The sequence below is a fragment of the Schistocerca serialis genome, chromosome 1 (genome assembly GCF_023864345.2).
Source record: "Schistocerca serialis cubense isolate TAMUIC-IGC-003099 chromosome 1, iqSchSeri2.2, whole genome shotgun sequence".
Taxonomy (NCBI): Eukaryota; Metazoa; Arthropoda; class Insecta; order Orthoptera; family Acrididae; genus Schistocerca; species Schistocerca serialis.
Genome location: NC_064638.1, coordinates 207834778 through 207855549, shown reverse-complemented (window position 1 = coordinate 207855549; position 20772 = coordinate 207834778). Strand labels below are relative to the sequence as shown.

The 20772-nt window shown below is 40.8% G+C and overlaps 1 protein-coding gene across 1 annotated transcript in view; it reads right to left on the bottom strand.

Moving 5' to 3' along the window:
- The window catches only part of LOC126465865 (estradiol 17-beta-dehydrogenase 2-like), a 192592-nt gene that overhangs the window by 108755 nt on the left and 63065 nt on the right, over positions 1 to 20772 (bottom strand). The window contains exon 2 of the mRNA XM_050096340.1: positions 18571 to 18735. Within this exon, the coding sequence (XP_049952297.1) occupies positions 18571 to 18718 (148 nt within the window). The 5' untranslated portion in view covers positions 18719 to 18735. The remainder of the gene's footprint in view (positions 1 to 18570; positions 18736 to 20772) is intronic.

Below are 20772 nucleotides of genomic sequence, written 5' to 3'. Positions count from 1 at the left end.
ATTTATTCATTTATTTATTTTATTTGCTTGTGGGCTTCGACAACTCTTTAATTTCTTGGGACTATGGGTCTGATCAAAAAGGGGGTAGTAGTTGACAATTCAGCTGCCATGAGTCAGCCAAGCGTTTCAAGGTGCACTATCGAAATTGTGAGGGCTCCCAATGTGCCTGCAGTCGAAAACAGTGATGGGTATATAGATATCTGGTACTTGTGTCGGCTGGCTGCTTCACGTGTGGCAGGCTGTGTGCACTGCACTGTGGCATGCCGAGTGTGCAGTTGTTGCTTGAGCATCACCACACCTGTGGTCATTTACATTTGATTGGCCGATGCGAGGAGAGATGGCAACATGGCACAGGAGCACCGAATCGCCAACTAATGGCTTACAGAACTGCACGGAGTCTCGTCTGTGGTAACCGTTGAAACACGTATGTAACATAGCAGCGATGGCGAGGCATTGTAGCATCTGTGACCAGAGAGTTTGCGCTTGACCGCGCGAGTGTTGCGAGCGGTTCTCAGTCTGTCAGTAGTCGTTGCGAGTCTGTCAGTTAGTCGTTACGAGTCTGTAGCTCTGTCTAGTTGAGAGCAGTACTCTGTCAGTAGTAGTCGTGCAGTGCAGTACGCTAATAGCCGTCATGCAGAGCGGTCGGTCAGTAGTAGCAGCCCAGTGCGGTTGTGTGATGTAGGCGGTCGGCAACACTGGTCAAGATGCTGAATGAGGTATACTGTTAATTAATATAATCATTAGACAATGTAAAACTTATTTATTGTAATCAATCTCTAACAAGTCCCCCAATAATAATTTTGATTTCAAAAGCATTTTTCAAAAATTTTATTTTTTATTAAACTAAAGATTTCGTTGCACTTCCCATTTCATTCCACTTCTTTTGAAGAAAAATTTCAGTAAATTCACAGAAAAAAGGAATAATATTATTTGCAATGCAGTTCCTCCAAGCCGTGCGCAGAAATAAGAGCAGAAATTTGACATCCAGTTATTCTGAGGTAAGACTTTAATTCTGATTGTTTTACACAGGGCCAAAGACCGATGTTTCGGTTTAATTGAATTTTCTTATCACTGAATAGACTTTAAATTTTTTTGTGAGGAATTTATATTTGAGTCAGATTGCGAATTTCACATTTTTGTTGCCATTGTCAGTACATTTCATTGTGGGCAGGTTACGCTTAGCGCAATGTCTATTAGGATTCATAATTAAATATTGTCTTTTTTTAAATTACATTGTGGGGAGGTTACACTCGGCTCCCATTTGTATTAAGTATTGTGTTTTTTTTTCCTTTTAAAAATTACGGTGGGGAGGTTACACTTGGCGACACCCAGTCCAGGATCGTATTTCGTTGAGAGTCTTTTGAACAACAGTCAGATATCTGCTCTTATTTGCTTAACTATAATTAGGATTTGGCGCTACGCTTTTACTAATTTTGTGACTCTCTTTCCACAGATCAACGGCAATTCTTTGCTCTGTTGTAATTGTGTGTTGCTTTTGCATTTGTGATTATTTGTTTTGTGAAAAATTGTGACTATTGTAAAAATGCCGCGAAAGACTGTGAATAGTGTATCGCGAAGTATTATGAATGAAATTACCGACTTAAACAACGTGACCGATTGTAATTGTGATACGCAGCGTAATGATGACAATCCTGCGTTCACTAACAATCAGTGCATTCCAACCACTAGTGATGACCTTTACCCTGATAATGAACAAACGAATTCAATTGTCTCGTCTGTTAATTTGACGACAATTGATGACGCAGAACGGTCTATTGTAATGAGTGCTGCCGAGCTTAACACACCCGATTTAGAAAATTCACGTGACGAACAGACAAATATTTTTAATGAAAATGAACAGGATACCCAAAGTAGGACGGATTTATATAATTCCGAAATAATGTCTGACAGTGTACATTCGACTGACAAACCTTTTTGTAAATTACAGAATGACCAAATGGTCACACAGAACGTGATAATGGCAGATACACCGTCAAACAGTACAGAGAATAGAGCAGGTAATGCTACTGAAGCTCAAATTATAGCATTTTTGCAACAAATGTTTAAACAACTTAATGAAAAACTTGATAAGCAGAACAAACGACTGGAAGAAGAGATCAAACAATTTAGAGAACGGAACAAACAATTTTCTGAAGGTATTAAACAGCCGAGGGAAAAACACGATAACCTTAATGAACAGAACAAACAAGCTAGCGAACAGATTACAGCTGTTACCATACAATGTCAGGACACTAAAGTACAATTACGTGTGAATACTAAGACTTGTGCTAATAACAGTGATGAAAAAGTTGGCACTGTTGCACAAAAATTAAATAGTACACATGTAAGCACAACAGAATTACATAAAGACGAAGTTAATGCAGTCACTGAACAATGTTCAGCAAACGCAACACAGATACACGAAATTAATGCAGTCACCGAACAATGCCCTAAAAACGCAGTACAGATTCGCGACGAAGTTAATTTAGAGTCAGTGGAAGTTTCACACACTGTTAATACGGAAGTTGTTAATAAAAGTGAACGACACAACAACCAAATTGACGAAAGTATTAAAGTAACAGAATTAACAATTATTTCAGTCACCAATACGTCACAGAATCCGCCACGTTACGAACATTTGTCAGAGTCACGCAGCGCGTATCATGTGAACAATTTACAGAGAATACGCGAATTAGAATCCGAAAAGACACGCGACTTAAAATCTGAAAAGCTACGTAACTTGAAGTACGAAATGACACAGACAAACAAATTCTCACGCAAACCCGAACGTGTTCTCAAATTCAGTGACGAGAACGTTGATAATAAGCAGTTTGCATTTGTAAGGAAGTGTAAGGAATTTAATAATGGCAGAACACAGAGACACGATTTGCGCTGTATACGACAATTTGTTTTTATGCTTTCACCGCTACTGCCTGTAATGCAGAAGCTAGCTTTGAACCTGAGGCGACAATTTATTTTTGTATTTACAACAGCATTGCCTATAATGAAGAAACTAGAATTAGCATGCAGACAGCAATTTATTTCTGAATTTGTAGCGCCATTGCGTATAACACAAAAGCTGAAATTTATTTGCAGTGCGTAATAGACCTCAGGGGATTCATTACGCTTTAATGAATATGTGCCGTAGCGAGCATAGGGCCCCGAGCTGTAGTAGTGCTGTTTCATCTTTAGTTTTCTGCACTGCTGCCTTTTCTTCTACTATCCTTTATATCTATCAAAACAGCTCTTTAACTATTGCTCTATCTAGAATTAAGAAACATTGTACTGAAAACCCGATATGACAAATCTTTTACCGAATGTGACAATTTTCAGCAGGCACTCCCGTAATGACAACTACCGCCGTAACTTTATTAACTGATATAATCGTAATCATCAGTATGTACAAAATTTTCGGCAGTCGCAACTACATTTTTGTAACAATAGATGTTTTTCACTACAATAGCATGAAAGTCAGCCGCTTAGCATACCTAACCAACAATGCAGTCTACAAGGTCAACCAAACTTTAATGTTTCGCCGCGTGCACGTATAGTCCCAGCTCCAACAAATAGTAACGCATGGCAGCAAAGAAATAACTACGTACAGACAACACACTATTTCAACTCGTATCGCAATGCACCGTATAGAAATTACTATCAGGACAGACGTAAAAAAAAAAAAAAAATGATGAGCACAACTTTCAGCGTACATTTAATAACAGTCGATCTTTTCAGCAGCAAGAACATCAGCAACAACACATTATCATGAATGATCCAGACAATAGGTGTCATCCATAGCGTAACACGTCAGTAAGAAATAACAAAGCAGTTCATATAGTGGATATGCCTCAACATTCTCCCGTAAATAATAGCACGTACGACAGAATTTTAACCAGATGCAGCACAGATTGCATATTACAGTAACGCAAACATTACTTTTGATACGCAGAATTTTCCTCACGAGTCTGTTATTTGAAACATGCTCTGTTGAATGCACCACTTTTATCGCACCCAGACCTTACTAGAAATTTTTGCATTGCCACCGACAGTTCCAACACCGCCTTAGGCGTACATATTTTCCAGGAAATTGAAGAAGATGGTTCAATAGTAATCAAAAACATCGCATTTGCAAGCCGCATTCTGTCACCTGCTGAGCGAAATTACTCCGTTACAGAACTTGAAACATTATGTGTTGTATGGGCTTTTACGAGATTTCGGCACTTTCTTTATGGCAGACATACCACAGTTTACACAGATCACAGAGCGATACAATTTTTACTTTCGGCCAAATTCACGCACGACAGATTAAGCAGATGGAAACTTTATTTACAGGAATTTAATTTTACAATTGTTCACATTCCCGGCACACAAAATGTTATAGCAGACGCACTATCGCGTTCTCTCGGCAACAATCAGCAAGACGTAGCAACCAACTTCTGCAAAACAAATTTCAGTGTCATGTACATTCAGCAAGTTGCATTTGAAAATTTTATTTCATCGTCATTACAGGACATAGCACAGGAGCAAAATAAAGACAATGTGTGGAAAGAAATTAAACACCTTTGGCTAGATAAGAATAATGTTACGATTAGGAACCACTACACTGTACGCAATGACATTCTGTTTCGCCGCTCTCATCCTGACAGCAACAATTGGTTATTATGCATACCTGACGAACTGGTCAACAAATTAATTTGGTACACTCATTTAAGCTACGCACATTACGGAGCACGAAAATGTTTTCTTATACTGAGACAGAACTGTTATTTTACCAACATGGAAAAACGTATACGACGAGTTTTAGCGTCTTGTAAAATTTGCCAGAAAGCTAAATCAGACACCACTTCACATATTCCTCCTTTATATCCCATTATACCTGTTAAATTAAGACATATGGCCGCAGTAGATATTTTTGGTCCGATTCCGAGAACTAACAGAGGTTTTTGCTACATTTTTGTCGCTGTTGAGCTCACTTCAAAATTTGTTACTTTCACTCCGTTACGCAAAGCTACTGCTAAAACTGTTTCCAAAGCATTTGTAACACATTTTCTATCTCATGTAGGGCATGTAATGAAAGTAATTTCTGATAATGGATCACAATTTCGTAGTAGCGTGTGGACACGCATGTTACGAGCTAGAAACATTTCTCCGATCTATATATCCAAGTACCACGCTTCTTCGAACCCTTGTGAACGGTTAATGAAAGAAATTGGTAAGCTGTGCCGAATATACTGCCACAAAAGACATATTGATTGGGATACACACATACTCTCATTCCAAGATGTAATTAATTCCATCCCAAATGAATCCACTATGCTATCTCCGTCTGTTATATTGAAAAACGTTGAACCACCTAACAAAATTAAAGAATTAGTAAAATTACCCAAATGTAGGCGACTAAGACACCACGAAATAATTGACATTGCGCTGAACAACATCAAACGTGCCGCAGAGCGCCGGAGAAGACAGCAAAAACAGGTTTGTAGACGCCGAGACTTTCACGTTGGACAGAAGATATTAGTACGTACACACTATTTATCCAGCAAATTAAAAGGTAAGTGCAGTAAATTTGAACTTCTATACGCAGGTCCGTATCGGATTCGCAGCATCCCTCACCCCAATGTTGTACACGTCGAAACTTTGAGAACCAGAAAATCGAAAGGCAACCACCATATCTCAAACATTAAACCGTTTATTGAATGAAGACACTTTATGATTCAACACACTATGATGCCATTTACTAATGCAATTATATTCACCTGACTAATTACTGATGATTATCGTATTTTTTTCTTGGCAAGTGCCCGGCAAGGTAAGGTTAGCAGGTCGCTCTTCTTGTCGTTACACATCAGACCGTGCATATTTTTTCAGACACACTTACGTATTTTATGACTAATTATGCAATGTTAACTAATGACGTGTTAATTTCATTACATTTTTTCATTAAAGTCTTTAATTCTCGCCTCGATTAACTACACTACATACAAGCTGAACACAACGAACGTCACATTTTGTCTTTTTATGTATGATTGTATTCCAGTTTGTTTATATGCACTGTGAAATAGTTAAGATATAACACACACCAGTCGACTTTGACTTTTTTTTTTTTTTGCCCTATGATATCTCAACATCGTGACTGTTTTACATTTTTCCTTTTGCTGCTGCACTGTGATATTCTGTGTACATTTTTGCATCTGGACACTGTCAATGTCTTTGACATATTACGTTTTCTGTCATGTTGTGCTGTATGATTAATTATGTCACCATAAACCAGTCATTATTTAGTGGGTATATGATTTAAATGCAAGACATTAATCTCTGTTCATCAATTTCAGAAAGGAATGATGATTCTAAGAAATAAATTTAACATAAATGGGAATTTCACCTACGGAATAAACGAAAGGAGATGCAATAACTTTATGAGGAAGAGTAAATGGATCAGGATTAACAAACATTAACAAGAATATACAATACTCATCATAGAATAGCAGTCTTAACTAATTTTTTTCTTTCAGAATACAAGGTGATTGATGCAGGCTGTCAGACTGAACTACACATCTTAGTTTTAGTGATGAAATATGCTAGAGATAAGGAATAGTTGTATAATGAGTAAGGAAGTTATTTTTTGCAGATGATAATGAATACTGATGAATAATGATGAAGGATATGGTATTATGAATAATGAAGTTTTTCTTTACAGGTGATGATAATAATGAAGTTATGATAATGTGGATAATGAAGTGATTGATAATGAAGTTTTTTCTTTACAGATGAGGATAATGTTGAAGTTATGTATTTATGTTATGTAGTTATTTAAGTTTTTGTTGCAGTTTGCTTTGACAGCAGGTGTTACATTGCATAGTAGGATGACAGAAAGTTTTGGAAAGGACAGCTATGGAACACAATTTATACACATTTCACTACCTGTTAATTCGAAGTTCACTACTTTTCAGCATAGTGTGCGTTTCTTCTTTCAGGTTAATAATCCATTTTGTAATTTTTCCAGGAGAAGTTTTTCATGATACTTACTAAACCTGTTACTTATTATACCTGTTCTAGTACTTGCATTTTTTTTTGTATTTTACCCATTTGTGTTTATCGTTTATGAATGTGATCACATATACTGCCTTGTTACATGATCTTGCTACAGCTGACTCATGACGAATGACGTTACCTATCCTCATTTGCAGCAATAGGTCAAAAGCAAAAAAGTGTTATGCCTTAGCAATTAATTATCGATCCCAACGCAATGCATTGCTAAAAGAGGTATTACCAGTCCCACATAATGTCAATAGTTTATGATAATTCTGAATAATACTGATCAACTCTGAATAGTATGTCACTTCAGTAATGACTTCTTAATGATACAAAAAAAATATATATACTAAATATACTTTGTAACTGGCCAAGGACCGCCACTGTTTATTGTAATATTACCCATGATGCCAGCTAGTGATTCTTAATAGATTGGAATGACATAATTAATTAACTATGGTACTGTTTAATAATGCTTTGTAATTAGGAGAAGACTAATGATTCTTACTAGATTAGAATGACAAATGATTAATTAACGACAAATGATTAATTAACTGTAATTAGACAAATGATTAATTAACGACAAATGATTAATTAACTCTAATTAGACAAATGATTAATTAACGACAAATGATTAATTAACTGTAATTAGGAAAAGGCTAATGATTCTTAATTATACTCTGTAACTGGAAAAGAATGTGATTGTTTCATAATGCTTTGTAATCAGGAGAAGGCTAATAATTCTTACTAGATTGGAATGACACATAATTAATTAACTATGCTATTGTTTCATAATGTTTTGTGGTTAGGAAAAAGGTAATGATTATTACTATTGGAAGACAAATGATTAATTAATTATACTATATTTTGTAACTGGAAAAGAATGCATTTATTTCATGATGCTTTGTAACTAGGAAAAGAAGGCTACTGATCCTATGTAAAACAATTAATGAACATTTTTCTGTAATACTACATACTTGGTACAGAAATGTTCAATAACTGGGCTATGAATGCCACAAACTGCTAATTAAGTCTGTAATTGTCAATATTATGTGACTTGATGTCCTTCACCTCATAAGCTGACTACCCTAAATTACTGCAATGTCCATTTGTCCTCTTTATCCTAGTGATCATAGAGCACTATCTTTGGTTTTGCACTAATTCTACGTTGGTGTGCCTTGTAAGAGCGTGGTGTTGACACGACATGCTGTCCACCACCGTGAGCAATGAAGACGTTATTATGGTCCCACTGTTTGGTGTACCTAATGTACTGCCAAAATGAAAACATGGAACATTACTACGACAATTCAGTGTCTTGGCTACACTGATAAATTCTGATGGGAAAAGAACTTCAAGTTGCGTCACTTGGTGTTGTACTTCTGTGGAAAGATATGGACTTTCAGAACAGCTGTGTGCAATCTAAAGTGCTACAACCATGATGCAATCCTTCCCTTTCCTATCCTAATTCTTGTCACATAATGAAAATCATTTTTTTGGTAACATCATTTCTGTTCGTAGGTTATACATTTTTTTCGATTCGCTGAACTCCAGTGCGAGTACACTTATGTCACTGGTCGACATGATGTTTGCCATTATGTTTATTTGTTGTGAAAATGCTAAAGACATTTTTCAGTGCATGTGCACTTTGGACATGATTTTCTTGCCATTATGTTTATTTATTGCGAAAATGCTAAAGACATTTTTCGATTTGTTCTGAAGTACAGTATATGTACACTCTTGTCTTTTATATTGTATATACATTTTTTTATTTTCTGAACTACAGTGCATGTGCACTTCTGTTAGGTGTCAATATGTTTTCTACTGAACTTCAGTGCTTGTGCACTTTTCTCATTTTTCAATATGATTTGTATAACTTTTATGATTTCCTGATATGTTCATTAAGTACACTCATGTCACTTGTCAACATAATATTTTTTGCCAGTCTGTTTATTTGTTCTGAATATGCTAAAGAATTTTTTCAGTGCCTGTGCACTTTGTTATCTGTCAAAAATTTGTATATACATTTTTCTGATTTGCTACTGTGTTTTGTACTCACATTTTGTCTTTGTCTGATATATTTTGTACTTAGTGCGTGTGCACAACATTTAAATATTCTGTAAGTTGTAGGATTTTGTTAATTAAAGAAAAATTTTGCCGCGCTTGGCAAGTCCAAATGACTCACCATCGCTGCCAAATTTTTGCCCCCCCAGTGGAGGGTTATGAAACACGTATGTAACATAGCAGCGATGGCGAGGCATTGTAGCATCTGTGACCAGAGAGTTTGCGCTTGACCGCGCGAGTGTTGCGAGCGGTTCTCAGTCTGTCAGTAGTCGTTGCGAGTCTGTCAGTTAGTCGTTACGAGTCTGTAGCTCTGTCTAGTTGAGAGCAGTACTCTGTCAGTAGTAGTCGTGCAGTGCAGTACGCTAATAGCCGTCATGCAGAGCGGTCGGTCAGTAGTAGCAGCCCAGTGCGGTTGTGTGATGTAGGCGGTCGGCAACACTGGTCAAGATGCTGAATGAGGTATACTGTTAATTAATATAATCATTAGACAATGTAAAACTTATTTATTGTAATCAATCTCTAACAAGTCCCCCAATAATAATTTTGATTTCAAAAGCATTTTTCAAAAATTTTATTTTTTATTGAACTAAAGATTTCGTTGCACTTCCCATTTCATTCCACTTCTTTTGAAGAAAAATTTCAGTAAATTCACAGAAAAAAGGAATAATATTATTTGCAATGCAGTTCCTCCAAGCCGTGCGCAGAAATAAGAGCAGAAATTTGACATCCAGTTATTCTGAGGTAAGACTTTAATTCTGATTGTTTTACACAGGGCCAAAGACCGATGTTTCGGTTTAATTGAATTTTCTTATCACTGAATAGACTTTAAATTTTTTTGTGAGGAATTTATATTTGAGTCAGATTGCGAATTTCACATTTTTGTTGCCATTGTCAGTACATTTCATTGTGGGCAGGTTACGCTTAGCGCAATGTCTATTAGGATTCATAATTAAATATTGTCTTTTTTTAAATTACATTGTGGGGAGGTTACACTCGGCTCCCATTTGTATTAAGTATTGTGTTTTTTTTTCCTTTTAAAAATTACGGTGGGGAGGTTACACCGTAACGCATGGTGCGGTCGCCTACCGAATCGACTGGTAGAGCGACTGAACGATACAGAATAAGGCTGTTGGCATCAACGGCCATGTAGGGTTTGGCGACAGCCCTTACTCGGGGCGTGCAACGTCACTCTGACAGTAGCGAAATGAGTGATAAGATGGAATGGTGGAACGAGTACCTAATTATGCGGATTATAGTGGCAGTGGTCACCTCTGCGAAATAAATAGAAAGCCTGCATGAAAGTTATTGTTAGTATGAAAGAGCTAGGAGAGATAGGCAATATAAGTGTGATATTATTTGATTGACTAATAAAAGGATATTGTTTCAACATACAATCTTTATAGGAGCTCACCATTCATATCAATGATAATTATTTGGACGGAACTAAAGATTTTTGTTCAGGATGTGGAAAGGAGTGAAAGGACATGAGCCACTAGGTACACAGTCTGGGCTAATTAATTACGCACGTGTTCTTTTGGTGTAAGAGCTTCCTTTTAGCTCTCTTACAACGTGTTGTAGTGTACAGGTACTGCTATCTTTACCCAGGTGGGAAGACATCCCAGCTCGCAGGTGTGGAAAGCTGAACCACATGCGAAATGGCTAGTGCAGAAAACGAAAACACGCCAAGGAGGAAGAAGAAAAAGGGATAATAGTTAAAGTGGACAAAAGGTGTGAAACGTTCACAAAAACACCCATAAAGAAGTAGATAAAGAAATAAATGGTGAACAGACAAGTGTAAATGTCGTGTGACTAGGGCCTCCCGTCAGGTAGACGGTTCGCCGGGTGCAAGTCTTTCTATTTGACGCCACTTCGGCGACTTGCACGTCGATGGGGATGAAATGATGATGATTAGGACAACACCCAGTCGCTGAGTGAAGAAAATCTCCGACCCAGCCGGGCATTGAAACGTGGTCCTTAGGACTGACATTCTGTCGTGCTGACCACTCAGCTACCGGGGTGGGGGGGGTGGGGGGGACGGTGAACAGATAATGACCTATCTGTATGATATGTTGCAGAAGGGACCAAGAAGGAAGAAATAAAAAAAAATATATAAGGAGGAATGAGAGGATTTAAGGTGGCAGTGGTAATGTATTAACAGAATGGACAGTTGAAATTAACGAACAAATAAAAAACAATGAAGGACGGACCGTTGCTTTTGACCCAAGAATTAATAAACCAGTAAACTTAAACAATGCCAAAATTGGTAAAATTTGCTAACGTCAGGTAAATTTTAGGGGCGGTGTAGAGGCGGTATCAATTCTTTCGTGCCATATTGAGCAGAAACAAGAGAAAAAAACCACAAAATGTTGATGAAATCAAAAGAAGGTATAGAAGTTAGCTCAGGCGGTAGAAGAGGGGCAACAAACCTGCAACGACTGGTGGGTTTGGTGGTAAAGAAGAGAATGAAACAGGAAATAGGATACTTCAATGGGCAAGCCGCAATCCTTATTGAAAGCAACTCTCAAGTGGATTTCAGTAATAGCTACAAATTCAGGGAATATCACGCGAAGGGAAAACGCTTCCCAGTTGCTTTCCTTAGAAAGTTGGGACGAGAAAACAAAAACAGCTTATGTAATGAATCACAAAGGCGGTGAAGCTTATAACTGGGGCATGTGACTCGAAAGAGAACGTATGTCCTATGGGGAATCCGTGAGAATGTTTCTTGACATATTAGTCGAAAAATAAGCAGGATGACATACTAAATTCAATCTGCAACGGCCCATAATAAAATATTAGATGAAACATATTCTGAATTTCTGAAAAAACTACTTGATAGAAACCAATGTTTAGGTACCTTGTACAACGAGAGAACGGTTATGCGTTGGGTAATATAGCGGTTGCCGCGACGTGTCGGTAGCCATCTGCTGGGAAGAACTATAGATTCAGTAGAACAAGCGCCAACGATATGCACACAATCGGAGAGAGAGAGAAGAAGCCGACGGAAACGTTCAGGGGCACTTTTCACGACGAAAGACGGCCACTTGAACGGCATGAGGCAGAACAAAAAGACGAAGCTAGGAGACAGTGAGGTAGAGGAGGTGGATGTTATAGACAGCGAAGCTACGAGGAATGGTGATATCTTGGACGCGGCGCAGATGTGCGCGGGGCGCGAAATACGAATACAGAGGCTGTGAGACACGGTGATACGACGGATGAGGAGAACACGGGCCCGCGGCATACGGGAACTAATACGTTTTTTGACCTCAAAGGCGCGATGCAGCTCAGCTCATGAATGGCCACACAGAAATAGGCAGTAGTTTCAGGAGTCGCCCAGCCTGAAAAGAGCGCAGAAGGGTATCAATTAAATAAAAAGGGCAAACGTGGAAGTTTGTTTATAATAACTAAAGACAGAGTAAATGAAGAACAAGAAGAATTGATAGTATGTGATGACAAGCGGTAATGGTGCTGGTAGTGAATACTTAGTTATATGACAGAAGAACGAGGGCTCACGTAGACTCAGGAAGCCAGCTTTGTGCTATAGCCAACAATGTTTATAATGAGTTATTACTATCTGGAATAGAAATATCAAGTTTGCCTGTAGCTGATTTTAAAATTAAAATAGCTGTTGGGGCGGCTACAAAATCTATTTGCTGTCAAACAATGTTGGGAGTGGAAACGGGAGAAAAAAACTTATCGCGTCGATGCTATAGTGCTACTTGGATCACAAGAGAAATTTATTATTGAATCTAATTGGGTCACAGAGAAAATGGCGGAAACTGACTTAAGAAAAGTGAATTGAGAATTGGATAAAATAATGAAATGAAAAAAAGTGGAGTTTTAAAGAACAGCATTAGAAGAAATTTTTCACGAGTTTACCGACTGGCTTTAAGGAAAGTATATGAAAATGACGAAACATTGGCAAACGAATTCGTACGAGATGAAGATCCAGCAGAATCCGAAGAACAAGGTGGACTCACTCCAGAAGAAGTATGATCGAAAATTAAGGGCATCGCAAGTCTGGAACCCAAAGAAACGCAGAAATTAATTCCTTTCATTTCAGAATACAGAGAAGTATTTAGTAAGACACCTTTCATCACAAATGGGTCACCATACAGAATTAAAATAAATCTACATAAGCCGTGTTTTGTACAATCATATAAAGTACCACAAGCTCAAAAATTGGCTGCCGAAAAGAAGATTCAAAAGAAGCTGTCGTCAGGTGTGATCGAAAGAATCAGGAATCAATACAACATTGGTTGTTGCCAAGAAAAATGGAATAAAAATTTCGTCTAGTTTTGGATTTGCAGCAAGAGAATAAAACATTCTATCCAGAACGAGACAGACCAATAAATAAGGAAGAAGTATCGCAGAAATTTAAAGGGACACGAATTTTCACATATTTATGCTTGACATCTGACTATCAGCAGTTTTTGCTCGATCCCAAATTATGGCCGTTCACAACGTTTCTATACGAAGTCCTTGTTACCGGAATCGGATGTTTTTCTTGAGGTAAATGTATCCGTTTCGGCGTTCGTTCGGACATTAGATAGAGTGTTAGGAGGAAAGTTATTCAAGAAAATTACAGTTTACGTCGATGATTTGCTAACAGCTAGCGAAAACTGGGAAGGACGTTTTGGGACTTTAATAGAAGCATTCAAAAAGCTGCGTTTGAAGGACAGGAAATTAACTTTCTGGATCTTGCAATCAACTGTGATGGTACAGACCAATTAAGAAAAAGTGAGAAATACAAAGGAATTTCCAGTGCCGAAAAAATGCTTAAAATTTTTTCAGGGTATGATGATTCTAATGACGATTCTGAAGTGAACAAGAACTGAACAGCGAAGTGCTGCAGGAACCGTTGAAGGAAAATAAAGAATGGTTCTGTCAGAAGACTTTCAGAAAATTAAGGAGGCCCTGTGTAATGCTCCTATATTGGTACAGCCGAATCTACAAATAACATTCTACCTGTCCTGCGATGCACTGGATTATGGTTTAGGAATTCAGCTGTACCAGAAGGAAGAAGAAGAGGAGGGAGAGAAGTGATAAAGACGATCACATTTGGAAGTCGGATGTCGAACGATCATGAGGAAATATATTCTGTGATAGAAAAGGAAGCGTTGGCAGTAGTGTTTGGATATGCAAAATATAAATACTATTTCGCTGGTCGAAAATCTACAGCAGTGACAGTCCGTAGGGCACATTCATTTATGTTGACTAGTAAACCAAGGCATAGAAGACTGACCACATAGACGTTAACACTGCAGGAGTTTGGCTTTGATATACGTATCTGGAAGTGAACAGGTCGTTCCAGATGCACTTTAGAGACTACTTTTAGGAATGAATGAGGCTCCACACGAGATGAAAATATGAAAGTTGGCATGTGTTTGATAGAAGGGGTAGCTTACGAAGGTAATGTGAAGAAATTGGTCAAAAATATGAGAAAAAACAGAATGACGATGAAAAATTGGTTCTGATAAAAAAGAAGTTTCAGCTGTGCCAGTGAAGGAAAAAAAAAAGAACTTTAACTTATAAGTGATGGAGTCCTGTATCATCGGAGTAGTGAAGAAAGGGAGGAACGGAGAATCTGTATAGCTGAACAAGGAATTGATGAGCTTATTAAATATACACATTGGAGTTGTGGACACTTTGGCGCCAAGAAATGCTTACACAAATAACAAAGATATTGATAGTTGCATGATAAGGCGAGATGCGTGAGGAAAACATTAAGGACTTGTGAAGTCGGGCAGAAGACTAAAACATCAACGGTGCAACACAAGGGGTACAGGCATCCAGTATTACCGAAAGAAATTAAAGAAAGGATGACTGAGAGTTGGCCGCCATCTCGATTAAAAGAACTTATGCCCATGTTGCGGTGGTCTCACGTGTAACATGTGATATACACTGAATTAGCAAATGTCATGGGAGAGTGGGTTTCAAATGGCGCAGGCGTGTTGTACGCGCACAGCACTCCCTCTGTGCCAGCCGAATGTATATAGGAGACATTCTGGGAAATGATTCTGTAAGTTATTTGCTTAATAAGCAACGTCGTCGTGAGCTGAAGCCGTTCGAACGGGGTATGGTGCTCGGTGCTTGACGGATGGGAATTTCGATTTCGGCAGTGGTGCAGGAATTCGGCTTCATACGTTCAGCCGTGTCCAGGGTGTACCGTAAATGGTTGAATGATGGAGTCATAGTCCACAACAGGCGAACTACCGGTCGTCCAAACACACTCAATGACCGTGGCCGGCACATTTGAGACGGATCGTCAGTAGTGACAAAAGGACAGCAGTGCAGCAAATCATGACTGAGCTCGACACAGGACGTGCTAGACACCTCTCCCTGTGGACAATCCGTAGGAGCATGGGTTCCGTAAGGTATGAGAGCCAGCGCCACACACAGGAGCCGCTGGGAACCCAACGTCATCCGACACAACGGCTTGCATTTGTCGCCAGTCACCAGGGATGGACACTGTAACAATGGCGTAACATTGTATGGTCAGACGAATCACAATTTCAACTACACCGATAGGAGGCAGCGAATGTGGCGCTGACCACATGAATAGCTGAATCCCGCCTGTCAAGAAGGCATGATCCAAGGCGGTGGTGTCTGTGTGAAGCATTTTCCTGGCATAGAATGGGCCCTCTAGTTGTTCTGGAAGGGACTTTAAATGGTCTGCAGTATGTTGAGCTGTTTGGAGACCGTCCCCACCCATTTTTGGCCTTCCAGCATCCTGACGGTTCTGCAGTGTTTCAAGATGATAACGCGCTGCTACATCGCTCCCACATCGACCAGGGCAGGTTCAAAGACTGAGGCAGCTACCCCAGAGTTCAGATTTGAACCCCATAGACCGTATTTTAGATGTCATGGAACGTAGGCTCCGAGCTATGGATCCTGCACCCACGAAGAGAGCAGAATTGGCTGCCACTCTGCAAATGATGTCAGCTGCTTTCAGAAGAGTATCAGGACCTTTAGACTCACGTCCAGGGCCTCCCACTGCAATCCTCAAGGTCAGGGGAGGCTCCAAACGATATTAGGTTCATACCTACGACAGTTGCTAAGTCCATGTACACTCCTGGAAATTGAAATAAGAACACCGTGAATTCATTGTCCCAGGAAGGGGAAACTTTATTGACACATTCCTGGGGTCAGATACATCACATGATCACACAGACAGACCCACAGGCACATAGACACAGGCAACAGAGCATGCACAATGTCGGCACTAGTACAGTGTATATCCACCTTTCGCAGCAATGCAGGCTGCTATTCTCCCATGGAGACGATCGTAGAGATGCTGGATGTAGTCCTGTGGAACGGCTTGCCATGCCATTTCCACCTGGCGCCTCAGTTGAACCAGCGTTCGTGCTGGACGTGCAGACCGCGTGAGACGACGCTTCATCCAGTCCCAAACATGCTCAATGAGGGACAGATCCGGAGATCTTGCTGGCCAGGGTAGTTGACTTACACCTTCTAGAGCACGTTGGGTGGCACGGGATACATGCGGACGTGCACTGTCCTGTTGGAACAGCAAGTTCCCTTGCCGGTCTAGGAATGGTAGAACGATGGGTTCGATGACGGTTTGGATGTACCGTGCACTATTCAGTGTCCCCTCGACGATCACCAGTGGTGTACGGCCAGTGTAGGAGATCGCTCCCCACACCATGATGCCGGGTGTTGGCCCTGTGTGCCTCGGTCGTATGCAGTCCTGATTGTGGCGCTCACCTGCACGGCGCCAAACACGCATACGACCATCATTGGCACCAAGGCAGAAGCGACTCTCATCGCTGAAGACGACACGTCTCCATTCGTCCCTCCATTCACGCCTGTCGCGACACCACTGGAGGCGGGCTGCACGATGTTGGGGCGTGAGCGGAAGACGGCCTAACGGTGTGCGGGACCGTAGCCCAGCTTCATGGAGACGGTTGCGAATGGTCCTCGCCGATACCCCAGGAGCAACAGTGTCCCTAATTTGCTGGGAAGTGGCGGTGCGGTCCCATACGGCACTGCGTAGGATCCTACGGTCTTGGCGTGCATCCGTGCGTCGCTGCGGTCCGGTCCCAGGTCGACGGGCACGTGCACCTTCCGCCGACCACTGGCGACAACATCGATGTACTGTGGAGACCTCACGCCTCACGTGTTGAGCAATTCGGTGGTACGTCCACCCGGCCTCCCGCATGCCCACTATACGCCCTCGCTCAAAGTCCGTCAGCTGCACATACGGTTCACGTCCACGCTGTCGCGGCATGCTACCAGTGTTAAAGACTGCGATGGAGCTCCGTATGACACGGCAAACTGGCTGACACTGACGGCGGCGGTGCACAAATGCTGCGCAGCTAGCGCCATTCGACGGCCAACACCGCGGTTCCTGGTGTGTCCGCTGTGCCGTGCGTGTGATCATTGCTTGTACAGCCCTCTCGCAGTGTCCGGAGCAAGTATGGTGGGTCTGACACACCGGTGTCAATGTGTTCTTTTTTCCATTTCCAGGAGTGTATACAGGGTGTTACAAAAAGGTACGGCCAAACTTTCAGGAAACATTCCTCACACACAAAGAAAGAAAATATGTTATGTGAACATGTGTCCGGAAACGCTTACTTTCCATGTTAGAGCTCATTTTATTACTTCTCTTAAAATCACATTGATCATGGAATGGAAACACACAGCAACAGAACGTACCAGCGTGACTTCAAACACTTTGTTACAGGAAATGTTCAAAATGTCCTCCGTTAGCGAGGATACATGCATCCACCTTCCGTCGCATGGAATCCCTGATGCGCTGATACAGCCCTGGTGAATGGCGTATTGTATCACAGCCGTCCACAATACGAGCACGAAGAGTCTCTACATTTGGTACCGGGGTTGCGTAGACAAGAGCTTACAAATGCCCCCATAAATGAAAGTCAAGAGTGTTGAGGTCAGGAGAGCGTTGAGGCCATGGAATTGGTCCGCCTTTACCAATCCATCGGTCACCGAATCTGTTGTTGAGAAGCGTACGAACACTTCGACTGAAATGTGCAGAAGCTCCATCGTGCATGAACCACATGTTGAGTCGTACTTGTAAAGGCACATGTTCTAGTAGCACAGGTTGAGTATCCCGTATGAAATCATGATAACGTGCTCCATTGAGCGTAGGTGGAAGAACATGGGGCCCAATCAAGACATCACCAACAATGCCCGCCCAAATGTTCACAGAAAATCTGTGTTGATGACGTGATTGCACAATTGCGTGCGGATTCTCGTCAGCCCACCCAACTGGTGGTGAATCGAGGACATACAGTACACACTGACGAAACTAAAATGAGCTCGAACATGGAAATTAAGCGTTTCCAGACACATGTCCACATAACATATTTTCTTTATTTGTGTGTGAGGAATGTTTCCTGAAAGTTTGGCCGTACCTTTTTGTAACACCCTGTATAAAGCCGCAAACCATACTGTTATTGTTATTATGTGGGCAGGTTACTCGGTGACGAGGCTGACCTGTGATGAGGATAGCACGTGACGGAAGGCGGTCCAACAGCTGCTGAGGCCTCAGCTTGGACAGAGCGACGCCTAAGAGCCAGACCAGCAGCGACGCCAGCGCCACAGCGCCCACGCACTGGCACAGTGTCGCCAGTGTTGCCAACATCCCTCCTCGTCTTCCTGCTACAAAAGGAAAAACCTGGTAACAAGGCCGCCTTGGCCATTTGCTGCGCTGAACAGCCACCCGCTAGTACACAAAGCATGGATGCACAACTGGTAAAAAAGAATGCAATACATGGTATAGTATGAGCGTGAAGAGTAAAGTTTCGTGGGCAGAAACTGATTACATTTTGCATTATTCAGAGAAGCAACCACCTCTCGATGTACTCGTATTAAGAATTACATGGTGGACGGAGCTGCTCATCAGATACTTTTGTGGTGTACTGAGATACTGCACAAGAAGAGTTTGCGACAGTTGGTGACGAGAAGTACCGTGGACGTCCGTCCGTAGCAGGCACATCGCTGTGTGCAAACCAATCACGCTGCCCGCGAGAATCATGGCAGCGCCAGCAGGAAGTGAGATGCGCGCTTAAGCAACCGCACAAGAGCAGAAGTTGTGAGTAGCAAGTTGTAATTAAGTTTGGGTGTTGCTAGGGAGTTCCTGCAGAACGTTCGTTGTGTCTTCAAGTCGTCGAGGCATCCAGTAACATAGAAACAATTGCCGATGGATAGGCAGTGACTAATCTTCAATAGAAACAGAACAGCAAATGCAATTATCGTGTATGGACAAAGAACGCCTGTCTAAAGATTTAAATGAGTACTGTTAGTTTGGGACTGTTCTTCGATGGTACACTCAAGACTGAAGACTAGTTTTGTTCCGACTTTAATTCAGAAAACAATTTAATTTGTGTTCGTGCACTATAGTCAACGCAAGACAGATAGACTAAAAGTGCATTCTACAATTGCTGTAACCACTGTTACCAAAGTTGAGCAGTATATGCATGGGGGCTTAATTAAAAGGAAAGGACTAATATTAATGAATAAATGCAATAATTTTAGTAGCTGTGTGACCAGTTACGAAGTCTCGTAACCGGTTGGCCCAGACCAGTATTGGCACGCAATCTGATTGCATAAAATAAAAATAGTGACAAGGAATTTCCATTAACAAAATTGATTAATTAAGTCCCCTGCAACCAAAAAAGCTACGAAACGACAAAGTACAAGTGTAACTGTTCTGTGTGTGGTAGTGTGACTCAACGTACATATATCTGGCTCGATCTTTCTCAATACGACAAAATATTTTAAACACCATTTACAATGAACTAATTGAAAAACCAGAAATACGATAATTGTACATAGAAACCAGATTTACAAGTCTAATAAATGAACATGAGCCAGGTGCTTTGTTGACTGTAGCTGTGAGCAAGAAAACTGTAATACCTTTTTACCTCATTATATATTGACAAAAATATTCCATTACACCAGCATCGTAAATCAAAAGCCCATCTCCTTTCTCAAATATATTCTGACAATTGCAACTTCTTCCATTTATACATTACACCAACCGAACAGCGTCTACTCTCTCGCCCAACAGAACAACAACTGCCCTCGACATCCTCTCAACTACTACTGCCCAGTGGAGGCGGCGGAATAGTAATCTTTGGCGCAATCTCTGGCGCTGTGACTCTGTGTAGCCACCTTTCATATATTTTACTATTCACTATTCTGTGTTACTTTCATTGGGTATCTGCTGCCGTAGAATCCACGAACCCATCCTACCATGGCACCTTTATTAGTGTTTTTCAGTGGCAATGAGATTTTCATCAAAGTGGACGACCACAGCCCACAACACTTTTATGCAATACGTAGCTGAAATGTTTCTCTAGTATTCGCTCTCTATGAAATAACATCAATTAGTTCTTCATAAATTGTCCATATACTGAGCCTTTCGTAACGGTACTGCACAATTCACATATTGTGCATTTGCAGAATGTATTTACACCTAATCTATTAGTCCACGTTCTCATTCCCCCTCTCACACCGTCCTATCTGTCCTCCCCCTTCTCCTTCTCACCATTCTCTCTTCGTCCACTTCCTTCTCAGGATGCTCTCTGTCCATTTTTTTCTTCTTCCCTTTCTCTATCCATCTCGTGCTGCCATTATCTCTGTCCATCCGCTACTCCTCCCTCTCCATCTCCTCCACCCTACTCTCTCTGTCCA